The sequence below is a fragment of the Poromitra crassiceps genome, assembly GCF_964638095.1.
Source record: "Poromitra crassiceps genome assembly, chromosome: 3".
In the NCBI taxonomy this organism is placed as follows: domain Eukaryota; kingdom Metazoa; phylum Chordata; class Actinopteri; order Beryciformes; family Melamphaidae; genus Poromitra; species Poromitra crassiceps.
Genome location: NC_139625.1, coordinates 81675774 through 81703189, shown reverse-complemented (window position 1 = coordinate 81703189; position 27416 = coordinate 81675774). Strand labels below are relative to the sequence as shown.

The window sequence follows — 27416 nt, the reverse complement described above, 5'->3', positions numbered from 1 at the left end:
TCTGTCCTTGAGATATGCTCATTATTCAGAGGGTCTGTGGGTCTGCTGATTGCTCTGGGTAGGTTTCTGTCACTTCAAAACTGTCCAGATGTCACCCAATAGTGATTGGGGGGTGGGGGGGGGGGGGTCAGAAAAAAATCATAATTAGCATACAATTAGCCAAGACCTTATCTGGCGGCACTAAGCTCCATCACATGCTATCTCTCTAATCTCTTGCCTCAGGCCGTGTGTCCACACAGCATTATGTCAGTGTCTTTTATGGAACAGGCGCTGCCTGCCTGGAGCGCTTTTCATAACGCCTGCTGCTAGCTTACCCGCCGCACTAACCACCTGGTTAACGTAACGGTAGCACTTCTAGCAGTACTAACCATACAGTGTTGTACTGTAGAGCAAGCAACGCTTAAAAGTGATCATCTCAAAGATGTTCTTCATGTAAATAAATGTCTGTTAAGTCACTATCTATCTGATAGTGACTTAACACAATGGTGATTGAGCCTATGGCCCATTGATGGAAGCCTTTGCATTTTCAGTATTGCAGCATTTATGAACTTGGTGTACATTGTTGACACAGGGTGGGCGGAGCTAACACCATAGACTCACTTCTGTAGGTTCCCGACAATTTCTGTGTGAAGTAGGATAACAAGCTATTTTTAGCTAGCTAAATGCTAGCATTATGTGTGGTTACTATGGCAGAACAAACTGACTTGTCACACATGCAACATTGTTTGGATCTCACCTCCAATTACCACTCATCACCATAGGTGGCACCCAAGAGAACAAAACTGAAATCTTAGAGATTATCACTTTAACAGATAGCAGATATTTACAATACATGTCCGGTATAATTGATACTGCCTTTATTTTATTTATTTTATTTTTCAATATTTCATTTTCAAGTTTTCTTGAAACAGAACAAGACAAACAAACAGGCTCAGATACAGGGGAGAAAACAAAACAAAAAACAAACAAAAAACAAGCTGCAACGACACTCAATATTACAGTTTCGTAATATAATATCGTGCTACCAGCTGGATAGGATGCTTATGTGCTTCTAGGAGATATTGTGTAAGAAGTCAATGAGGAACTAGCCGGGCAAGTCACCTGCTGCCCCTAACCTCATCGAGGTAGGCTAGAAACGGCTCCCAAATACTTAGAAATTTAATTGAGTTGGTCCTTAGGGACCTGAGTCTCTCCATCCGTATAACAGAGATCATGTCCGTCAACCACAGTTGGAAAGAGGGTGAAGAGGGGGACTTCCATTCCATCAAAATACGTTTTTTGGCCACAGTTGTCCCCAGTGTCAGAGACTGTTGCACAGCTGTAGTGAAGTCCAGAGAGGACTCCGAGCAGCCGAAGATGGCGAGTTCTGCCTCCGGCTGAAGGGTTATTTTGTAGGCCTTAGAGAACCAGTCAAGGCGTGAGACAGAGTGCCCTCTGACGTCTGACACCTGTCACATAGTGGTGACACAGAGGGGAAGATCTTATGCAACTTGTGCTTAGAATAGTGAAGACGATGAGCGACTTTGAATTGGATCAGAAGGGGCCTATTATTAACTGAGCAGAGTTGTATCACAGACAGACTCCTACCCCATACAATGTCAGACAAAACAACGCCAAGTTCCCCCTGCCACGCCTCTCTAATTCTCTCAGTAGAGGCCATGGTACAGTTATCAGACAGTTGTGTACAAGTCTAGAAATTAGGTGCTAAAACGTCGAAAAAGGCATGTTCATTTGGGAGCGCCTCAAAATTATGAATCTTGGATCGAACATGGTTTCTGATTTGCAGGTATTTGAACCAGTGCGTCCCGCGGGCAACTCAAACCTCCTCTTTAGTTGATCAAAGGATGCAAAATGACCATCTATGTATAGGTCTTTGATGCAAACCAGTCCCCTCTGATACTGCCTTTATGATCGCTGTTACAGTAACGTCAATTCAATAATTAGCCTACAATGTCCTATTTCTTCATCGCCCGACTGGAAAGGCAGTTCACGTCACCCAGCGCTTTTCTCAGCTTTTGAAAGCACTTTTGTGCCTTGCAGACACTTCCTGTTGCTTTTAACGAGGAAAGGGCGCTGGAGCTGAGAAAAAGACGCTATGTGGACGCGCAGCCTCAGGCTTTTCCGCAAGCAAGCAAGCCCCTCAACACAAAATGGCGTTTCGGTTGCACCAGGCACCTTTCCAAGGCAATCTGCACAGGCAGTTTCCTTTTAAGATACTGAGCAAGTGTTAAATGGCCCAGGGCAGCAAGTCGAGTGTTCACAGTACATATGCCAAATGCAACAGATGTCTAAATCAACGCTGTCCTGGCAGGGAGGGGGAGGACAATTTTCTGAATGGAATGAAGAGAAGTCAGTTGTTAAGCCGCAACAAACATTAATCTAATTTAATTCTGTAGAAGTAACATTTATACCTGCAACATGACATACTTAATATCACAGCTCACTCACTCCCAATCCCACATTTTATTTCCCATGATGGGCTTCATTATGGCATTGTAAACGGGACTATTGTGCAGCTACAGTAAGTCCAGTGGTTGCACTGTACAGTATGTCAATGTTAAGGTCCTGTAACTGAAGCCAGTCGCAGAGATGTATTTCATGAACTCAGTTATAGATCTAACGGGTTAGGGTTGTTTCTTATTGGTAAGGGGGCTTTAAAGGTCCCTGTCTCTGGGGTTTATAAAACAAGGTTATGGCTCAAAATATCGTAAATTGAGCCTTTCTTCCAGACCCAACTGCTGCTCCCTGAGGCTCCAGGCTCAGCTTCAGCTATGCGCTGTTTTGATGCATTATTCATGAGGCGCTGCTCTGATTGGCCGCTGGGAGAGAGCCTCCCTCCTCACGCTCCGATCTATTGGTTTGAATCTGAACCACCAGTGGTTCGCACCAATCAGCGTCCTATACGAGGCAGCTACGGGCGGGCTTTGAGCGTGAGCCTGTGATAGAAAGTGATGGACAGATGGTTCATCTAGAGCCCTGCATCCTGGCACAAGCCCGAGGGGGCCCAAGGCCCGGCCCAACCACATCATTAGCTAGGGCCCAGGCCTGTCTGCTTTTGTTTTTAACGTTTGAACTGACACATTGTGGTGTTCAAAGTGTTTTAATGTACCTTTCTGTTTGTGTTGATTTGATAGGCTTAGGCTATTCAAAAGTGATCAAACACATACGGTTCGGGGGAGGGGCCGGGCTCAGGCCCGACATTCTGACAAGCTGTAGGGCTCACATCGGGTTCGGGCCTGAACATGTGCTGCTTTTCACCTGACAGAGAGGAGTTTCTCCGGCAGGACGTAGCGCATGGGAGGATCACACTACTCGTTACCCAGTTCCCCTCCCCCCAACAGGCACCCCCGAGCGACCAGAGGAGGCACTAGTGCAGCGACCAGGACACATACCCATCATCCCACACACTCCACAGACACGGCCAATTGTCCCTGTATGGACGCCGCCCCCAAGCCGGAGGTAACATGGGAGCTCAAACCTGCGACCCTCATGTTACTCGGCAGGGAATCTACCACTGCACTACCCAGACACTGCAGGATGGATCTACCACTGCACTACCCAGACACTGCAGGATGGCAACATGTTGTGAAAATAGGAAATGAAGGCCCAGGTTGGAATAAGCAGAAAGAAGGTTTGGTCCTGGAGAGTTTGCATTTACTGTGCTTCTTCTGGAGATGTTATGGGCACAATTGAACAAAACATCTGTGCTCGGAGGTTACAGTTACATCACATGTACAATGCAAACATAATATATCCCATGTGAGCAAAATAATTTGCTTTGTGTCTCAGTGGAGCTTTTCACTTCAATCTATGTCTCACCCCAAAAGTTATCACGAAAACAAGAACTACAAAGAAACAATATCCCCTCCTGTGCATATAGAATGGATATTAAAGTTACTATTTACATTTTCTATCTGTCACAGACAGTCTGCTCAGTGTGTACCAATGTCCCTCCAATGGAGCAGCCTGACAGATACTGATAGTGATTGGGCAGAGCTCTGACCAATCAAGCGTGGCTCTGTGCAGTTAATTGAATTTGTGAGCGAATCGCTCTTGTCCTGTCGACTGTCCAGTGGGAACCTCGGCCGCATCCATCTTGAGGATCCCAGCCACTGTAAATCTCCATGAATATCTCCAGATCCTGCCTGCAGTGTGCTGGCCAGATAGCTCCTCCCACCTCACTTGACCCCTGTGAGAATTCACCCCATGACAGGAACAGTCCTCCATGACAGCGTGTAACATTAGGAACAGTCCTCCATGACAGCATGTAACATTAGGAACAGTCCTCCATGACAGCGTGTAACATTAGGAACAGTCCTCCATGACAGCGTGTAACATTAGGAACAGTCCTCCATGACACCGTGTAACATTAGAACAGTCCTCCATGACACCGTGTAACATTAGGAACAGTCCTCCATGACACCGTGTAACATTAGGAACAGTCCTCCATGACAGCATGTAACATTAGAACAGTCCTCCATGACAGCGTGTCACATTAGAACAGTCCTCCATGACGGCGTGTAACATTAGAACAGTCCTCCATGACAGCGTGTCACATTAGAACAGTCCTCCATGACGGCGTGTAACATTAGAACAGTCCTCCATGACAGCATGTAACATTAGAACAGTCCTCCATGACAGCATGTAACATTAGGAACAGTCCTCCATGACAGCGTGTAACATTAGAACAGTCCTCCATGACAGCATGTAACATTAGGAACAGTCCTCCATGACAGCGTGTAACATTAGGAACAGTCCTCCATGACAGCGTGTAACATTAGGAACAGTCCTCCATGACACCGTGTAACATTAGAACAGTCCTCCATGACAGCGTGTAACATTAGAACAGTCCTCCATGACAGCATGTAACATTAGAACAGTCCTCCATGACAGCATGTAACATTAGGAACAGTCCTCCATGACACCGTGTAACATTAGAACAGTCCTCCATGACAGCGTGTCACATTAGAACAGTCCTCCATGACGGCGTGTAACATTAGAACAGTCCTCCATGACAGCGTGTCACATTAGAACAGTCCTCCATGACGGCGTGTAACATTAGAACAGTCCTCCATGACAGCATGTAACATTAGAACAGTCCTCCATGACAGCATGTAACATTAGGAACAGTCCTCCATGACAGCGTGTAACATTAGAACAGTCCTCCATGACAGCATGTAACATTAGGAACAGTCCTCCATGACAGCGTGTAACATTAGGAACAGTCCTCCATGACAGCGTGTAACATTAGGAACAGTCCTCCATGACACCGTGTAACATTAGAACAGTCCTCCATGACAGCGTGTAACATTAGAACAGTCCTCCATGACAGCATGTAACATTAGAACAGTCCTCCATGACAGCATGTAACATTAGGAACAGTCCTCCATGACACCGTGTAACATTAGAACAGTCCTCCATGACACCGTGTAACATTAGAACAGTCCTCCATGACAGCGTGTAACATTAGGAACAGTCCTCCATGACAGCATGTAACATTAGAACAGTCCTCCATGACAGCATGTAACATTAGAACAGTCCTCCATGACACCGTGTAACATTAGAACAGTCCTCCATGACAGCGTGTAACATTAGGAACAGTCCTCCATGACAGCGTGTAACATTAGAACAGTCCTCCATGACAGCATGTAACATTAGGAACAGTCCTCCATGACAGCATGTAACATTAGAACAGTCCTCCATGACAGCGTGTAACATTAGGAACAGTCCTCCATGACAGCGTGTAACATTAGAACAGTCCTCCATGACAGCATGTAACATTAGGAACAGTCCTCCATGACAGCGTGTAACATTAGAACAGTCCTCCATGACAGCGTGTAACATTAGAACAGTCCTCCATGACAGCATGTAACATTAGAACAGTCCTCCATGACACCGTGTAACATTAGAACAGTCCTCCATGACACCGTGTAACATTAGAACAGTCCTCCATGACAGCGTGTAACATTAGGAACAGTCCTCCATGACAGCGTGTAACATTAGAACAGTCCTCCATGACAGCGTGTAACATTAGGAACAGTCCTCCATGACAGCGTGTAACATTAGAACAGTCCTCCATGACAGCGTGTAACATTAGAACAGTCCTCCATGACACCGTGTAACATTAGAACAGTCCTCCATGACAGCATGTAACATTAGAACAGTCCTCCATGACAGCGTGTAACATTAGAACAGTCCTCCATGACAGCATGTAACATTAGGAACAGTCCTCCATGACAGCATGTAACATTAGAACAGTCCTCCATGACAGCATGTAACATTAGGAACAGTCCTCCATGACAGCGTGTAACATTAGGAACAGTCCTCCATGACAGCGTGTAACATTAGAACAGTCCTCCATGACAGCATGTAACATTAGGAACAGTCCTCCATGACAGCATGTAACATTAGAACAGTCCTCCATGACAGCGTGTAACATTAGGAACAGTCCTCCATGACAGCGTGTAACATTAGAACAGTCCTCCATGACAGCATGTAACATTAGGAACAGTCCTCCATGACAGCGTGTAACATTAGAACAGTCCTCCATGACAGCGTGTAACATTAGAACAGTCCTCCATGACAGCATGTAACATTAGAACAGTCCTCCATGACACCGTGTAACATTAGAACAGTCCTCCATGACAGCGTGTAACATTAGAACAGTCCTCCATGACAGCGTGTAACATTAGGAACAGTCCTCCATGACAGCGTGTAACATTAGAACAGTCCTCCATGACAGCGTGTAACATTAGGAACAGTCCTCCATGACAGCGTGTAACATTAGAACAGTCCTCCATGACAGCGTGTAACATTAGAACAGTCCTCCATGACAGCGTGTAACATTAGGAACAGTCCTCCATGACAGCGTGTAACATTAGAACAGTCCTCCATGACAGCGTGTAACATTAGGAACAGTCCTCCATGACAGCGTGTAACATTAGAACAGTCCTCCATGACAGCGTGTAACATTAGAACAGTCCTCCATGACACCGTGTAACATTAGAACAGTCCTCCATGACAGCATGTAACATTAGAACAGTCCTCCATGACAGCGTGTAACATTAGAACAGTCCTCCATGACACCGTGTAACATTAGAACAGTCCTCCATGACAGCATGTAACATTAGAACAGTCCTCCATGACAGCATGTAACATTAGGAACAGTCCTCCATGACAGCGTGTAACATTAGGAACAGTCCTCCATGACAGCGTGTAACATTAGAACAGTCCTCCATGACAGCATGTAACATTAGTAACAGTCCTCCATGACAGCATGTAACATTAGAACAGTCCTCCATGACAGCGTGTAACATTAGGAACAGTCCTCCATGACAGCGTGTAACATTAGAACAGTCCTCCATGGCAGCATGTAACATTAGGAACAGTCCTCCATGACAGCGTGTAACATTAGAACAGTCCTCCATGACAGCGTGTAACATTAGAACAGTCCTCCATGACAGCATGTAACATTAGAACAGTCCTCCATGACACTGTGTAACATTAGAACAGTCCTCCATGACACCGTGTAACATTAGAACAGTCCTCCATGACAGCGTGTAACATTAGGAACAGTCCTCCATGACAGCGTGTAACATTAGAACAGTCCTCCATGACAGCGTGTAACATTAGGAACAGTCCTCCATGACAGCATGTAACATTAGGAACAGTCCTCCATGACAGCATGTAACATTAGAACAGTCCTCCATGACAGCATGTAACATTAGGAACAGTCCTCCATGACAGCGTGTAACATTAGAACAGTCCTCCATGACAGCGTGTAACATTAGAACAGTCCTCCATGACACCGTGTAACATTAGAACAGTCCTCCATGACAGCATGTAACATTAGAACAGTCCTCCATGACAGCGTGTAACATTAGAACAGTCCTCCATGACACCGTGTAACATTAGAACAGTCCTCCATGACAGCATGTAACATTAGAACAGTCCTCCATGACAGCATGTAACATTAGGAACAGTCCTCCATGACAGCGTGTAACATTAGGAACAGTCCTCCATGACAGCGTGTAACATTAGGAACAGTCCTCCATGACAGTGTGTAACATTAGAACAGTCCTCCATGACAGCATGTAACATTAGGAACAGTCCTCCATGACAGCATGTAACATTAGGACAGTCCTCCATGACACCGTGTAACATTAGAACAGTCCTCCATGACAGCGTGTAACATTAGGAACAGTCCTCCATGACAGCGTGTAACATTAGGAACAGTCCTCCATGACAGCGTGTAACATTAGAACAGTCCTCCATGACACCGTGTAACATTAGAACAGTCCTCCATGACAGCGTGTAACATTAGGAACAGTCCTCCATGACAGCATGTAACATTAGAACAGTCCTCCATGACAGCATGTAACATTAGAACAGTCCTCCATGACACCGTGTAACATTAGGAACAGTCCTCCATGACAGCATGTAACATTAGAACAGTCCTCCATGACAGCGTGTAACATTAGGAACAGTCCTCCATGACAGCGTGTAACATTAGAACAGTCCTCCATGACAGCGTGTCACATTAGAACAGTCCTCCATGACAGCGTGTCACATTAGGAACAGTCCTCCATGACAGCGTGTAACATTAGGAACAGTCCTCCATGACAGCATGTAACATTAGAACAGTCCTCCATGACAGCATGTAACATTAGGAACAGTCCTCCATGACAGCGTGTAACATTAGGAACAGTCCTCCATGACAGCATGTAACATTAGGAACAGTCCTCCATGACAGCGTGTAACATTAGAACAGTCCTCCATGACAGCGTGTAACATTAGGAACAGTCCTCCATGACAGCATGTAACATTAGAACAGTCCTCCATGACAGCGTGTAACATTAGGAACAGTCCTCCATGACAGCGTGTAACATTAGGAACAGTCCTCCATGACAGCATGTAACATTAGGAACAGTCCTCCATGACAGCGTGTAACATTAGGAACAGTCCTCCATGACAGCATGTAACATTAGAACAGTCCTCCATGACATCATGTAACATTAGAACAGTCCTCCATGACAGCGTGTAACATTAGGAACAGTCCTCCATGACAGCATGTAACATTAGGAACAGTCATCCATGACAGCATGTAACATTAGGAACAGTCCTCCATGACAGCATGTAACATTAGGAACAGTCCTCCATGACAGCGTGTAACATTAGGAACAGTCCTCCATGACAGCGTGTAACATTAGGAACAGTCCTCCATGACAGCATGTAACATTAGGAACAGTCCTCCATGACAGCGTGTAACATTAGGAACAGGTCCTCCATGACAGCATGTAACATTAGGAACAGTCCTCCATGACAGCATGTAACATTAGGAACAGTCCTCCATGACAGCATGTAACATTAGGAACAGTCCTCCATGACAGCATGTAACATTAGAACAGTCCTCCATGACAGCATGTAACATTAGGAACAGTCCTCCATGACAGCGTGTAACATTAGGAACAGTCCTCCATGACAGCATGTAACATTAGGAACAGTCCTCCATGACAGCATGTAACATTAGGAACAGTCCTCCATGACAGCATGTAACATTAGGAACAGTCCTCCATGACAGCATGTAACATTAGAACAGTCCTCCATGACAGCATGTAACATTAGGAACAGTCCTCCATGACAGCATGTAACATTAGAACAGTCCTCCATGACAGCGTGTAACATTAGGAACAGTCCTCCATGACAGCATGTAACATTAGGAACAGTCCTCCATGACAGCATGTAACATTAGAACAGTCCTCCATGACAGCATGTAACATTAGGAACAGTCCTCCATGACAGCATGTAACATTAGGAACAGTCCTCCATGACAGCATGTAACATTAGGAACAGTCCTCCATGACAGCGTGTAACATTAGAACAGTCCTCCATGACAGCATGTAACATTAGAACAGTCCTCCATGACAGCATGTAACATTAGAACAGTCCTCCATGACAGCATGTAACATTAGAACAGTCCTCCATGACAGCGTGTAACATTAGGAACAGTCCTCCATGACAGCGTGTAACATTAGAACAGTCCTCCATGACAGCGTGTAACATTAGAACAGTCCTCCATGACAGCGTGTAACATTAGGAACAGTCCTCCATGACAGCATGTAACATTAGGAACAGTCCTCCATGACAGCGTGTAACATTAGAACAGTCCTCCATGACAGCATGTAACATTAGAACAGTCCTCCATGACAGCATGTCACATTAGAACAGTCCTCCATGACAGCATGTCAAATAACATTAGAACAGTCCTCCATGACAGCATGTAACATTAGAACAGTCCTCCATGACAGCGTGTAACATTAGAACAGTCCTCCATGACAGCATGTAACATTAGAACAGTCCTCCATGACAGCATGTAACATTAGAACAGTCCTCCATGACAGCATGTAACATTAGAACAGTCCTCCATGACAGCGTGTAACATTAGAACAGTCCTCCATGACAGCATGTAACATTAGAACGGTCCTCCATGACAGCATGTAACATTAGAACAGTCCTCCATGACAGCGTGTAACATTAGAACAGTCCTCCATGACAGCATGTAACATTAGAACAGTCCTCCATGACAGCATGTAACATTAGAACAGTCCTCCATGACAGCGTGTAACATTAGAACAGTCCTCCATGACAGCGTGTAACATTAGAACAGTCCTCCATGACAGCGTGTAACATTAGGAACAGTCCTCCATGACAGCGTGTAACATTAGAACAGTCCTCCATGACAGCGTGTAACATTAGAACAGTCCTCCATGACAGCATGTAACATTAGAACAGTCCTCCATGACAGCATGTAACATTAGAACAGTCCTCCATGACAGCATGTAACATTAGAACAGTCCTCCATGACAGCATGTAACATTAGAACAGTCCTCCATGACAGCATGTAACATTAGAACAGTCCTCCATGACAGCATGTAACATTAGAACAGTCCTCCATGACAGCGTGTAACATTAGAACAGTCCTCCATGACAGCGTGTAACATTAGAACAGTCCTCCATGACAGCGTGTAACATTAGAACAGTCCTCCATGACAGCGTGTAACATTAGAACAGTCCTCCATGACAGCATGTAACATTAGAACAGTCCTCCATGACAGCGTGTAACATTAGAACAGTCCTCCATGACAGCGTGTAACATTAGAACAGTCCTCCATGACAGCGTGTAACATTAGAACAGTCCTCCATGACAGCGTGTAACATTAGAACAGTCCTCCATGACAGCATGTAACATTAGGAACAGTCCTCCATGACAGCATGTAACATTAGAACAGTCCTCCATGACAGCGTGTAACATTAGAACAGTCCTCCATGACAGCGTGTAACATTAGAACAGTCCTCCATGACAGCGTGTAACATTAGAACAGTCCTCCATGACAGCGTGTAACATTAGAACAGTCCTCCATGACAGCATGTAACATTAGAACAGTCCTCCATGACAGCGTGTAACATTAGAACAGTCCTCCATGACAGCGTGTAACATTAGAACAGTCCTCCATGACAGCATGTAACATTAGGAACAGTCCTCCATGACAGCGTGTAACATTAGAACAGTCCTCCATGACGGCGTGTAACATTAGGAACAGTCCTCCATGACGGCGTGTAACATTAGAACAGTCCTCCATGACGGCGTGTAACATTAGAACAGTCCTCCATGACAGCATGTAACATTAGAACAGTCCTCCATGACAGCATGTAACATTAGAACAGTCCTCCATGACAGCATGTAACATTAGAACAGTCCTCCATGACAGCGTGTAACATTAGAACAGTCCTCCATGACAGCGTGTAACATTAGAACAGTCCTCCATGACGGCGTGTAACATTAGGAACAGTCCTCCATGACGGCGTGTAACATTAGAACAGTCCTCCATGACAGCGTGTAACATTAGAACAGTCCTCCATGACAGCATGTAACATTAGAACAGTCCTCCATGACAGCATGTAACATTAGAACAGTCCTCCATGACAGCATGTAACATTAGAACAGTCCTCCATGACAGCGTGTAACATTAAGAACAGTCCTCCATGACAGCATGTAACATTAGAACAGTCCTCCATGACAGCATGTAACATTAGAACAGTCCTCCATGACAGCGTGTAACATTAGAACAGTCCTCCATGACAGCATGTAACATTAGAACAGTCCTCCATGACAGCATGTAACATTAGAACAGTCCTCCATGACAGCGTGTAACATTAGAACAGTCCTCCATGACAGCGTGTAACATTAGAACAGTCCTCCATGACAGCGTGTAACATTAGGAACAGTCCTCCATGACAGCGTGTAACATTAGAACAGTCCTCCATGACAGCGTGTAACATTAGAACAGTCCTCCATGACAGCATGTAACATTAGAACAGTCCTCCATGACAGCATGTAACATTAGAACAGTCCTCCATGACAGCATGTAACATTAGAACAGTCCTCCATGACAGCATGTAACATTAGAACAGTCCTCCATGACAGCATGTAACATTAGAACAGTCCTCCATGACAGCATGTAACATTAGAACAGTCCTCCATGACAGCGTGTAACATTAGAACAGTCCTCCATGACAGCGTGTAACATTAGAACAGTCCTCCATGACAGCGTGTAACATTAGAACAGTCCTCCATGACAGCGTGTAACATTAGAACAGTCCTCCATGACAGCATGTAACATTAGAACAGTCCTCCATGACAGCGTGTAACATTAGAACAGTCCTCCATGACAGCGTGTAACATTAGAACAGTCCTCCATGACAGCATGTAACATTAGGAACAGTCCTCCATGACGGCGTGTAACATTAGGAACAGTCCTCCATGACGGCGTGTAACATTAGAACAGTCCTCCATGACGGCGTGTAACATTAGAACAGTCCTCCATGACAGCATGTAACATTAGAACAGTCCTCCATGACAGCATGTAACATTAGAACAGTCCTCCATGACAGCATGTAACATTAGAACAGTCCTCCATGACAGCGTGTAACATTAGAACAGTCCTCCATGACAGCGTGTAACATTAGAACAGTCCTCCATGACGGCGTGTAACATTAGGAACAGTCCTCCATGACGGCGTGTAACATTAGAACAGTCCTCCATGACAGCATGTAACATTAGGAACAGTCCTCCATGACAGCATGTAACATTAGAACAGTCCTCCATGACAGCGTGTCACATTAGGAACAGTCCTCCATGACAGCGTGTAACATTAGGAACAGTCCTCCATGACGGCGTGTAACATTAGAACAGTCCTCCATGACAGCGTGTAACATTAGAACAGTCCTCCATGACAGCGTGTAACATTAGAACAGTCCTCCATGACAGCATGTAACATTAGAACAGTCCTCCATGACAGCGTGTAACATTAGGAACAGTCCTCCATGACGGCGTGTAACATTAGAACAGTCCTCCATGACAGCATGTAACATTAGAACAGTCCTCCATGACAGCGTGTAACATTAGAACAGTCCTCCATGACGGCGTGTAACATTAGGAACAGTCCTCCATGACGGCGTGTAACATTAGAACAGTCCTCCATGACAGCGTGTAACATTAGAACAGTCCTCCATGACAGCGTGTCACATTAGGAACAGTCCTCCATGACAGCATGTAACATTAGGAACAGTCCTCCATGACAGCGTGTCACATTAGAACAGTCCTCCATGACAGCATGTAACATTAGAACAGTCCTCCATGACAGCGTGTAACATTAGAACAGTCCTCCATGACGGCGTGTAACATTAGGAACAGTCCTCCATGACGGCGTGTAACATTAGAACAGTCCTCCATGACAGCATGTAACATTAGAACAGTCCTCCATGACACCGTGTAACATTAGAACAGTCCTCCATGACAGCATGTAACATTAGAACAGTCCTCCATGACAGCGTGTCACATTAGAACAGTCCTCCATGACAGCATGTAACATTAGAACAGTCCTCCATGACGGCGTGTAACATTAGGAACAGTCCTCCATGACGGCGTGTAACATTAGAACAGTCCTCCATGACAGCGTGTAACATTAGAACAGTCCTCCATGACAGCGTGTAACATTAGGAACAGTCCTCCATGACAGCATGTAACATTAGAACAGTCCTCCATGACAGCGTGTAACATTAGAACAGTCCTCCATGACAGCATGTAACATTAGAACAGTCCTCCATGACAGCGTGTAACATTAGAACAGTCCTCCATGACAGCGTGTAACATTAGGAACAGTCCTCCATGACAGCATGTAACATTAGAACAGTCCTCCATGACAGCGTGTAACATTAGGAACAGTCCTCCATGACAGCATGTAACATTAGAACAGTCCTCCATGACAGCGTGTAACATTAGAACAGTCCTCCATGACAGCATGTAACATTAGAACAGTCCTCCATGACAGCATGTAACATTAGAACAGTCCTCCATGACAGCATGTAACATTAGAACAGTCCTCCATGACAGCGTGTAACATTAGAACAGTCCTCCATGACAGCATGTAACATTAGAACAGTCCTCCATGACAGCGTGTAACATTAGAACAGTCCTCCATGACAGCATGTAACATTAGAACAGTCCTCCATGACAGCATGTAACATTAGAACAGTCCTCCATGACGGCGTGTAACATTAGAACAGTCCTCCATGACGGCGTGTAACATTAGAACAGTCCTCCATGACAGCGTGTAACATTAGAACAGTCCTCCATGACAGCATGTAACATTAGAACAGTCCTCCATGACAGCGTGTAACATTAGGGGACACAAAGTAACATTAGAGGACACAAAGTAACATTAGGGGACACAAAGTAACATTAGGGGACACAAAGTAACGATTAGAAAAGGGGAAAGCTTGAGCAGGACATGATAAGTGAATTCAAACTGCTGCCAAATTGTGTGCCAGACTCAATAGAGGTGTGGATGTGATTTAGACTCAATAGAGGTATTAATAACATGTGGATGTGATTTAGACTCAATAGAGGTATTAACATGTGGATGTGATTTTCAGTTGGAAGTCATCAGTGTCTTTTTGAGGTGTGTGGGGTTTGTTGTTGTTGTTGTTGTTGTTGTTGTTTCCATCATTTCCATGTTCTGTACACACATACCCCGTTAAGACAGCCAAGCCTTCAGAATGTGTTTATTTTTGCAGAGCAGACGCAGCCATCGCATGATCGCCTGCTCATCTGCAGGATAACAAAAGCCATATTCATTTCAATGGGGTTCAACCTTCTCCATGGCTGCACTCTTTTTTTTCAAGCTTTGTCAGCTCGGCTTCAACAAAGGCCAGTCTGTTCCTATTCAAATCTGTGAGCAATCTGTATCAAACCATACTGAAAGATTTATTAAAACAGCGAGACAAGCTGTTTTGCATGATCTCATGATATCCGTCAGAGTGAGACCTCTCTATCGGTGGAATCTCAAAAGCGTGATATGCATGAGTCATTATGCAAAACCAGCAGTGGTAAAGTGATTGTTCATTGTGTTCAGATGCTGTGCTTTGTGAAGAAGGGATCTGACATGTAAACCATAATAACTTGTGGCTACTTACTGTACTTGTGGCCAACTTACCTTACATGATGTTTGACCAAGGAAGGCTGTGAAATCTAACGACCTTACCATCTGAGGTTAGATGTGAACCCATGATACAGTATGGGTCAGTATCTTCTTTTAAAGCACTCCTTAAAATGCACTTTTATTGGCATGCTTTTATGTAATAGATTTGGATCTTGCCTAGTTTCTTGTGTTTTCTTTCATCACATTTAATTTTGGTAGTTTAGTCTTCTGTTAATGCACTTTCTCCTACTCATTATGTATGCCACTGTTCTTGTTTTTATGTCTTACCATGAACCACTTTGTAAGTTCTGCTTTTAAATAACTGCTATGTACATGTAAATACAGTTTATTGTTGGTGGTGGACGCTGCAGCCCATCTGGTGTTCAACCAACCCAAATTCTCTCATGTCACTCCCCTCTTCCGGGACATTCACTGGCTTCCCATCTTGGCACGCATCAAATTCAAGACACTGGTACTGGCCTACAGGGCAGTACACCTGACAGCCCCTCTGTACCTGCAATCTATGGTCAGGCTCCAAACCTCCAAGGCGCCACCAGTGCAGGGCGCCTTGCCCCTCCTCCGCTACGTGGGCTCAAAAATCGTTCATCCCGATCGCGACTCTTCTCATTCCTGGCACCACAATGGTGGAATGAGCTCCCACCATCAGTCAGGATGGCCGAATCACTGCCGATCTTTTGGCAAAGACTAAAAACACGCCTTTTCAGGCTCCACCTGGGCCCATCTTGAACTAACATCTCTCTCTTAAAAATAATAATAATAATAATGACCTTCTACAAGTGCTACTCCATTCCTTCAAAAAGTTGTAGCTGTCATAGATTGTGTTGCATAGTTGATTTCTCTTGTTGACAAAATGTGATATTGTAAGTCGCTTTGGATAAAAGCGTCTGCCAAATGACGTAATGTAATGTGGTGTTGATGGCTGATGGCTCTGATGTGTTCTAATAGTGTAGTCATTTGTTAATTAATTATTTGTCAATTAGCCATGTAAGCTGGCACTCTGGAAGAGTATGTGCTGTCTGTCCACTATTAGCTTTAACGTAATATATTTTGACTAATTGCTTCTTTCACGCTTCCTGACATTTTGACAGCAGCAGCAGGGCTGCTGCAAGTGTAGTAATCAACATTGTCTCCCCTGCTTTGCAGAGCATCTCCTTTACAACAGACTATCAAAGTCAGCTTAGATCAGAGCTCTGAAAACCCTGTGTTTTGAAATGATTGTTCAAGTGGGTAATGAGAAAGTCTGAGTCACATCCTGCCATTATTTTGATAATGGCACTTTTGTCAGGGGTACAGCATCTGTTGCCATGCAACTTTACAGACTGAGCATCTTTTACCATGCAACTTTACAGACTGAGCATCAGGTGTCTCATGCAACTTTACAGACTGAGCATCAGGTGTCTCATGCAACTTTACAGACTGAGCATCAGGTGTCTCATGCAACGTTACAGACTGAGCATCAGGTGTCTCATGCAACTTTACAGACTGAGCATCAGGTGTCTCATGCAACGTTACAGACTGAGCATCAGGTGTCTCATGCAACTTTACAGACTGAGCATCAGGTGTCTCATGCAACTTTACAGACTGAGCATCAGGTGTCTCATGCAACGTTACAGACTGAGCATCAGGTGTCTCATGCAACTTTACAGACTGAGCATCAGGTGTCTCATGCAACGTTACAGACTGAGCATCAGGTGTCTCATGCAACTTTACAGACTGAGCATCAGGTGTCTCCTAATCTGCCCCACAATTAAGTAAAAAAATTGGCTGTGGAGCAACAGAGCCGATACCTTGCTCAGTCATTTTTCGTAGATTTATTTTTAGTTCCTGTCACACTGACACTGACTGCACTGTCACCAATAAAAATGCAAAGTCATAAAAAGTAACTAGGAGGGAGACTCCCTCCTAGTTGGCTTAATGTGTTTGTAATGCTAACAGCCATAAAGAGACTCTAATTGCTCGCCGTTTAGCTGTACGCAACAAGTGCCCTGATACCCATGTTTGTGTGTCTTATTTTGTCATTCTGCTGCTGCGGTGCCCTCTCCTGTCACCTCTCCAACTCCTCTCCACTCATACATCATTCCCCTCACAAAACCAAGACAACCCCCTGGGCTCGCGGATAACAACACTCACTCCCACAGGCAATTCGTCCCCCGCCACCCACTTGTTTTCTTCACGATGTGACAAGCGTGATTTAAGAAGTGCGGTGCGCCCGGAGTGCAGCGGCCATGTCTGGCTGCACCCGCCCGCTCCCGGGGCATCGTCACTCTGACACTCCTCTGCACTGTCATCAAACTAAGATAAATGGACAAATATCCATACCTTTGCCCAAAGGTTTCAGTGCAGTGCAGATTACAGTCACACGTTTTCTTCTCTTTGCTTTCTTTTGATAAATGGTCAGGCTTATGGTGTCAGTGGTATGCAGTGTCAGAGTGGTGTCAGTGTGGTGTCAGTGGTATGCAGCAGCAAGGAAGCCACTGAGCGCAGCTCATGTAGTATGCCCGTTGCAATTTTCAGCATGACTGAATACACATGACAAGACCACAGTATACTCACACAACTACACATGACAAGACCACAGTATACTCACACAATTACACATGACAAGACCACAGTATACTCACACAATTACACATGACAAGACCACAGTATACTCACACAATTACACATGACAAGACCACAGTATACTCACACAATTACACATGACAAGACCACAGTATACTCACACAATTACACATGACAAGACCACAGTATACTCACACAATTACACATGACAAGACCACAGTATACTCACACAATTACACATGACAAGACCACAGTGTACTCACACAATTACACATGCCAAGACCACAGTATACTCACACAATTACACATGACAAGACCACAGTATACTCACACAATTACACATGACAAGACCACAGTATACTCACACAATTACACATGACAAGACCACAGTATACTCACACAATTACACATGACAAGACCACAGTATACTCACACAATTACACATGACAAGACCACAGTATACTCACACAATTACACATGACAAGACCACAGTATACTCACACAATTACACATGACAAGACCACAGTATACTCACACAATTACACATGACAAGACCACAGTATACTCACACAATTACACATGACACGACCACAGTATACTCACACAACTACACATGACACGACCACAGTATACTCACACAACTACACATGACAAGACCACAGTATACTCACACAATTACACATGACACGACCACAGTATACTCACACAATTACACATGACAAGACCACAGTATACTCACACAATTACACATGACAAGACCACAGTATACTCACACAATTACACATGACAAGACCACAGTATACTCACACAATTACACATGACACGACCACAGTATACTCACACAATTACACATGACAAGACCACAGTATACTCACACAATTACACATGACAAGACCACAGTATACTCACACAATTACACATGACAAGACCACAGTATACTCACACAATTACACATGACAAGACCACAGTATACTCACACAATTACACATGACAAGACCACAGTATACTCACACAATTACACATGACAAGACCACAGTATACTCACACAATTACACATGACAAGACCACAGTATACTCACACAATTACACATGACAAGACCACAGTATACTCACACAATTACACATGACAAGACCACAGTATACTCACACAATTACACATGACACGACCACAGTATACTCACACAATTACACATGACAAGACCACAGTATACTCACACAATTACACATGACAAGACCACAGTATACTCACACAATTACACATGACACGACCACAGTATACTCACACAATTACACATGACAAGACCACAGTATACTCACACAATTACACATGACAAGACCACAGTATACTCACACAATTACACATGACAAGACCACAGTATACTCACACAATTACACATGACAAGACCACAGTATACTCACACAATTACACATGACAAGACCACAGTATACTCACACAATTACACATGACAAGACCACAGTATACTCACACAATTACACATGACAAGACCACAGTATACTCACACAATTACACATGACACGACCACAGTATACTCACACAATTACACATGACAAGACCACAGTATACTCACACAATTACACATGACACGACCACAGTATACGCACACAATTACACATGACAAGACCACAGCATACTCACACAATTACACATGACAAGACCACAGTATACTCACACAACTAGTCCTAAACAAACAAGCCTCTGTGTAGCCTCATTTGAATAGCATGGTGTCTTTGCCTTCCACTCCACGTTTGTATAAATGCCACATGTGCTTGTGAGTGTGTGTGTGTGTGTGTGTGTGAGAGTGAGTGTGTGTGTGTGTGTGTGAGAGAGAGTGTGTGTGTGTGTGTGAGTGAGAGTGTGTGTGCACACGAGGCTCCATCATACTGTATGTAGCATTTGCAGCCTCTGGTTGTTTCAGAATGGCATACTTTAACAAGGCGATTCCCATCGTGTGCAGGACAGCACTGAGGGAGAACAGTGTTACGGTCGTGTTTGAATGTGTCTATCTTTATCCTTAACTTGACACGTTGTCTAGGGGTGACCGACCACTGACCAGACATGTCTCATGACAACCCATAAAGTCGTAAATTGGGCATCAGTGACAGTTTGGGGACTGTGGATTAGCATTCAGGGACTGTTAGTAGTGAAGGCGTTCTTTACCTGGACGGCCCACTTCCTGTCCACTCTCCAGCCACCCGGCCAGCACTCTGAACACAAACTTTGCTGATTCATAAACTTGTGTTAACCTTGTTGACCTTGTTTCATGCATTTAACTGAAATCCCCATACTAAAATCCCATTGCCTTTTCCCCCCTATGAACCGCAAGTGCCACTTCCGGCCTCATTCCTGCTGTACTCTATAAGATGAACGTCCGTTTCTTGGGCCACCTCCATCCAATCACCGCTAACCACAGCCTTAAACTCTTTTCCTATTCTATTTCTATTGCTTATGATCCAATCACTACATGGCAAACGTGACTTTGACTGACATCTTACGAGACCCGCAAACACTTCACCAGCGAACACTTCTCCAATCACTCCAAATGGGAGGCATCCAGGGACTCTCACTTGCTCTTGAGCTCCAGAAAGCCCCCAGCATCCCAGCGCGACTAAGCCATTGCCGAGTGCTCGCATTCAGGCTGCAGTTGATGAAGCAGGGCGGGGAGCGACCTTGAGCTCCAGGGAGACACAAATTGTGTTTTTTTTTTAATGCGTGTTTCAAAAGTCTGATCGTTGCAGTTCTTTGTATGTACATTAAACACATATCATATATGCTCATGTTTTTGTATCTGTTGGTGGGCTATTTTCGATGGTTTTTACTACATGTATGGGTCTCGGGGAAAGACAATGCGGAAATCACTGTAGAGGAGCAGAGCTGCCTGCTTACATGCTCCATATGCGGGTTTGGGCATGCCTTGCAGCTTGCCCGACTCTCATTGGCTATTGGCAAGCATTCTGCAGACTGGCTGCATGCAGCATGCCTGCAACAGTCTCACAGCAGAGAACAGCCTTGAGAACATAGTTAAATAGCATTGAAAACAGAGATTGCCGCTCTTAATTTTATATACTTGCCGACTTTCAATTCAGTTCAAATTTGACTGGGTGGTTAGTAACAAATTTTCCTATGGTGTGACAAACTCAAAACATTAACTCATTCATGGACAAAGACGTCTTTGACGTGTTATCAGGAATAGCCCTCCCAGCCAATGACGTGTTTGACGTGTTTTTGTTTTTATTAGTGCAGCGCGTAGTTCAAAGACTTCCCCAGCCTGTGACATGGTATCAGGTCCCTGGCCTCAAAGACAAGCCGACAACACGTGAACAAACACATACCGCAGCTGTTGTTTTGAAATGGAAGAGGAGGAGAAAACGGAGAAACGCTGCCTGCTGTTGCAGAGAGGAGAAACGCCATTGAAACGCCCCTCGGCGCGCTGCGCTGGTCGCCTTGCTGCAGGGCGAACCTGGATTGAGTTGTTCGCGGTAGTCAAACCCGTGACGAACATGATCGATCCGGTTCCAGCGCCTGGTCCCAAAGCCAAGCCGGACCCGTTCCTGTGTCGCAGCATTCGTCCCAGCCCGAACGAGAGGAGGAAAACGATGCAGAGCCAGAGGAGGCTAGACGCTGATCTCAGACCAGTTTGGTGTTCCCCTCCTATGCTAATTTGCGGGGCGATCAATAGTGTTCCCTGGGAAGGAGGTGCGATCCAGCAGCAGCTGTGGACAGAACTCTCTCTCTGTGTGTGTGTGTGTGTGTGTGTGTGTGTGTGTGTGTGTGTGTCTGTCTGTCTGTCTGTCTGTCTGTCTGTCTGTCTGTCTGTACACTCACTCACACTGAGTAAACTGTATTGTTGAATGTAAAAAAAGCACTTCATGTATATATATATATATATATATATATTGTCATTTGTGTCATAACGAATAATATTTACATGTCTGATGTCAATACAGTTCAAAATAAAAGAATTGAGAGCGAGTTCTGCCTGAGATTGTGTCCTTTACAAAAATGGCCTTTTCTGCTGTTTCTCTTCTCAGAGAGACCTTTTTGGTGAAAACAGGGTGTATATAAATGGCTATAAGTAGAGTACAGAACATGCTAAAAGCTCACTTTTTTTTTCCTGGTGAACCCAGAGATGTACATCTTCATTTTGAGGTATTGCAAATCACTTTGGTGCTAATAGATAATTTACTGTGGGTCTTGAAAGATGACCAACAATTATGAAAATCTTTGGCCTGTGCTAAATATTGGCAGTCCTAAACTGGCCATGAATGAGTTAATGTTTGGTTTCCAGGGACTTTAAGGTAGTTAGCCGCTCGGTAGCTAGGGTTAGCTAAATTGTCATCCTCAGTGGCTTCTAGTCAACTGTGCATACTCACGACGTGACCACTTGAATGCCATGCAAGCATGTCGTGTACATGACTTCCGGTCTCATAAACACGAGTTTAGGACTTTCATTTGAAGGCAGCATAAACCTAGCCTGGTAAACCAGCCCGTCACGTGAACTCACATTTCATTTGGTTCCCCGTGACGGTCTGGCCCCGGCGCCATGGGGAGGGTTTAGCAGAAGCGAAAGAGCGGAAGAGCCAATCAGCGACTCCGCTGTGATTGACAGCGCAAGTTGGCCAATCAGGAACGCCACTAGCACTGCACTAACAAAACAGTAATGGCCGCCTCCTTGCCTGATCGTCTCGAGGAGTCATGTCAGCGTTTGTCCAGTTTAAACAGCCATAAAGTGCAGTTATTGCAGAAATAGAATCAATAACAACAATTAAACAATTACAGGAGTATCGCCACAACCGCAGGGTTTCTCGGCGGAAAATATGTTTTTGCCATTCTCCCGAGTGGATTTGGGTTTGATTGGATCCGACGCTGATTGGCTGAAGGAGTTGTCTGTCAAGGCAACTACGCCCGCCCATGCTCCCGCCCCTGCTAAAATCCCCCCATGGCGCCGGGGCCAGACCGTCACGGGGAACCAAATGAAATGTGAGTTCACGTTGGTTTACCAGGCTAGCATAAGCCTAAACCCATCTAAAAGCCATCGCATTGACGTAAGCTTCTCAGCTGACAATTATTCACCCTGGATAACTCCTAAATAAAGTGACGTAACAATGCGACTGTCACAACAGGGTATTCATTATCAGAGTCATTTACTGAGGCCAATATGTTTTAAAATCATCTGAATTGCGTTGCTCACTGGCATGTTAATGTGGCTCTCTGGAGCCATTACAGCCCTGGCAGTAGTGGACCATGGGAGGCCCTAGAATCATGTGTTGTTGTACCACAGGAGAGAGATGCCACCCCCACTTCCTAATCCAGTTGACTGTGCCAGTTTCTCACTGTGCCACAAGCTTTCTCATGGACAGTGAAGAGGAGTGCAGTGTGCTGTGAATCAGGCATAGCTGTGAAATCTCTGCCCTCTACTGTACTACAGTGTAACTTGTCAGTACTTACTCTGCAACTACTCTGCTGGAGTTGGAGCAGCAAATTACAATTACACTTGTTACTGTAATTGAGTACTTTTGAGTATTTCTTGTCAGTAATTTTACTTTGACTTTGTTTTTGTTTTGTTTTTTCAGATTTCCCCCCCATTTTCGTGTCAATATTATATGGGATTATTATATTATATGGGATATTTGACATATCCCAGGCTCTGATAACCCCCCCCCCCCCCAATGAATTTATGGGATGGAAAATAATTAATTTTTGTGCTTTTTACACTACAAGGCATCATCTCGCGCGCAACGTGCGCTTGATTCCTAGGGCGAGCCCGCTGCAGCTCGGCTGCTGCGTGGCCTCGTCTGCTCTATTGGCGAGTGATGTCACTCGCTTATATAAGATGATTTATGACATCACTGATGATGTCACAATGCCTATGACATCATCAGTGCCTATGACATCATCAGTGATGTCATAAGATGATTTTGTTCTTATGACATCACTATGACATAATCAGTGGGACAAACATTGAAACAGAGAACAGACAGTGGGACAGAGATTGCCCACTTTCCCCTTTTCTATAGATAGATAGATCGATTGATAAAAAACAGTGCCACGATGTAAACAAACGGGCATTTAAAGGGTTAAAGGTGTGAGTAGGGATGACATGTTGGTACCTTCAGGGGAGGTGGGATGTTATTAATGGGAAAAAAGACCTTTGATCTTTGAATCTTGCACACTCTCTTCACGTTACAGGACACTTTCTGTCCTCTAATGGAACAAGTGTGATACTTATTCTGATGGGGCACAGAATCATATCACATTGTTGTTGATTCATGCTTTCCCCCCCCAATTAAGATAACCTAATTTGAAATTTCTTCCTTCAAAAAGTAACTATATAACTTTTATTTTGAGTTATTTTAAATGAGCTACATTTATGAACCAGTAAGTTCACTTCTACTGAAGTAATATTTGATCAAAGACTGTAGTATGATATTTCATTTCATTTTATTGAGTTTAAAATTACAGGGACAGTGCACATTAATAAACATTTCGGTAAATGCGCCAGTTTAGCCAGCTTGGCTAATTTTCAACCGTAGTCCCTGGGCAGTAAGATGGCGCCATATTTGGATACTCTTTTCACACCTGATTACTATGTGCATTCTGCACCATGGTGTTGAGTACTGTATCAGTGATCTAAGACCTGAAACACCCAATGACCTTATGTCACCTCCAGCTCAATGCCCTGTCTGCATGGACGAGCATGGAGGAGCATGGAATACAGAAAGAACTGTGTTGTACTGTTAATTGGTGGTGTTGCAATAATCTGCGAAAATGCTCAAAAGTGAAAAGAAAAAAACAAAACAAACAAAAAAACAGGGATATCTCATGTCCCATTTTAGGGCCAGTCAAGGAAACATGTGCTGGTCTAGTCTTGGCCAGGACACAAAACAAGCACAAATTCACAATAGCTGCGACCAGATATGGGAATTTCCGACTCCATTTTGACGTCATCCACTCCATTGTGAAGCCTAATGATTAGCTTGAGAAAAGTGCCGAAGAAGCTGTAGACTTTTAACAGTACATTGATTCCACACTTCACGTCACCTAAAGGTAGCATGATGTCCTATTACCTCATTACAGCTAACAGCATTAGCTCCTCTGCTGTCATGGACAGCCTGACATTATCACACTTCCCACTCAAACTTCCTCTAGAAGAAGAATCACATCTACATAATACAGATCCAGGGCGAGCTGCAGCGAGCAGAGCCAATCACCCACGATAACAATCACTTCTCGTTTCTCCCTTATGAAAATGGAGGAGAAAAACAGATCCCCATCAGTACATTTCCCCTTCTCTTGTTCTTCTCTTTATCGTGATCAGCTTTAGATGTTCTCTTGTTCTTCTCTTTATCTTGATCAGCTTTGGATCTTTGGAGGAACAACTTGGCAGTGAGCCATCAGTTTTCACCACCTCGGCAAGAGATACCAGCGCTCTGATTTGCATAGATATGCAAATGTCCCAGGTTACATCTGAGTTGGTGTGACCGATGGTATCAAGTGCTGTGTGTGTGTGTGTGTGTGTGTGTGTGTGTGTGTGTGTGTGTGTGTGTGTGTGTGTGTGTGTGTGTGTGTGTGTGTGTGTGTGTGTGTGTGTGTGTGTGTGTGTGTGCTACCTGCTGCAGTATCTAGGCCAGTGTCTTGCTGCTCGTGTTCCTTGTCTGATGGTGATGTACTGTATTGATTATTGATGATGGGACACTAGTCAGACTGAGGATGTCATACAGGCGTGTTTATATTCTCCTTTTGTCACAGAGTCATATCCATTTATCACCATGCTGGATTGTGTTTTTAGATGCAGTAAAGGTATACCATCTTTTGTGTAAGCTCTGTTTTTCTTGAGCCACTGCTTTGTCTAACATAAATCTTATAAAGATACTCAATAAGGAAACTCACGACAGCAGTAGTGGGCTGTTTTTCTTGTGCTCCAAAAGTAGATTATTTTTTTATATTTATGTTATGTTTTGCTGGTCTGTTCTTTCACTATGCAAATCATTTTCTAGACCCTGACTGCAGTGTGGCAAAAAAATCAGGGAGGGGATTAAATAATGAACCGTTAGCGAATATTTTCAATAACGAAGGACAGATTGGTGGCAGCTTCTTTCTTAGCTTATTTCTCTCGTCTTTCTTCTCCTTCTGTCTTTCCTCCCTCGCTGTGCAGAGTCCTCGCCCGTCCCTAACATCACACTGGAGGGCCAGTACCACTGCCACCAAGGCCCCGGGATCCCTCTGGACAAGCTGTGTGACTTCAAGACCGACTGTCCGCACGGCGACGACGAGGGTGACCTCTGCCGTGAGTACACTGCTGATAGGGATAGCATGCAATGCACGGGAGGGAGGGGCTCACACATCCCCCGCCCCGCAGCCCAATCAGAGCGTGTGTGGGGGGGGGGGGGGGGGCTTCACACATCCCCCGCCCCGCAGCCGAATCAGAGCGCGGGGGGGAGGGGGGGTACTCACATATCCCCTGCCCGTAGAGACCAATCAGAGCGTGTGGGGGGGGGGGGGGACTCACATATCCCCTGCCCGTAGAGACCAATCAGAGCGTGTGGGGGGAGGGGGGGTACTCACATATCCCCTGCCCGTAGAGACCAATCAGAGCGTGTGGGGGGGGGGGGGGACTCACACATCCCCCGCCCGCAGACCCCATCAGAGCGGGCGGGCAGCCGGGGGGGGGGGGGCGGGGGGCTTCACACATCCCCCGCCCCGCAGCCCAATCAGAGCACGGGGGGGAGGGGGGGTACTCACATATCCCCCGCCCATAGACCAATCAGAGCGCGTCTCTGTCTTCCTGACAGAGAGGCATGAGGGAACGTGCTGTAGAGGCAGAAAGGAAGCACAGTGTAGCCATGCTTGACTAGCATTTCTCACTGTTGACATAACTCTTTGCACATTTGTTGTCTGCTTCTCGAGGCTTAGGAGGACCAGCAGCCAAGTATGCTGACATCTTATTCTATATAAGTCCCCCAGGTGTGTGTGTGTGTGTGTGTGTGTGTGTGTGTGTGTGTGGTGGGGGGGGGGGGGGGGGGGGGCGTGGCCAAACGTGGCCAAAGCCCGTTTTTCTGGCCCACTCTGTGCATGGCTGTATTTCTACACACAACAGAAGCCTTCCTAAACAGCCTCCTTTCTCAACATGCATGATGATTAGAATCTTCTCTGCATATGAAACAGAGCAGAATTAATTTCCTCTTGCCCACAGTCTGGGAGGCCAGCCCCCCTGTGTGGCGCTTATTAAAAAGATGGCTGCTCCCCTGTGTTGAAGCTTTGCTAACCAGGGGAGC

At 45.0% G+C, this 27416-nt stretch overlaps 1 protein-coding gene across 1 annotated transcript in view; it reads left to right on the top strand.

Moving 5' to 3' along the window:
- The window catches only part of alk (ALK receptor tyrosine kinase), a gene marked incomplete at both ends in the record, with an annotated part of 658401 nt that overhangs the window by 502461 nt on the left and 128524 nt on the right, over positions 1 to 27416 (top strand). The window contains one exon of the mRNA XM_083632425.1: positions 26297 to 26428. Within this exon, the coding sequence (XP_083488551.1) occupies positions 26297 to 26428 (132 nt within the window). The remainder of the gene's footprint in view (positions 1 to 26296; positions 26429 to 27416) is intronic.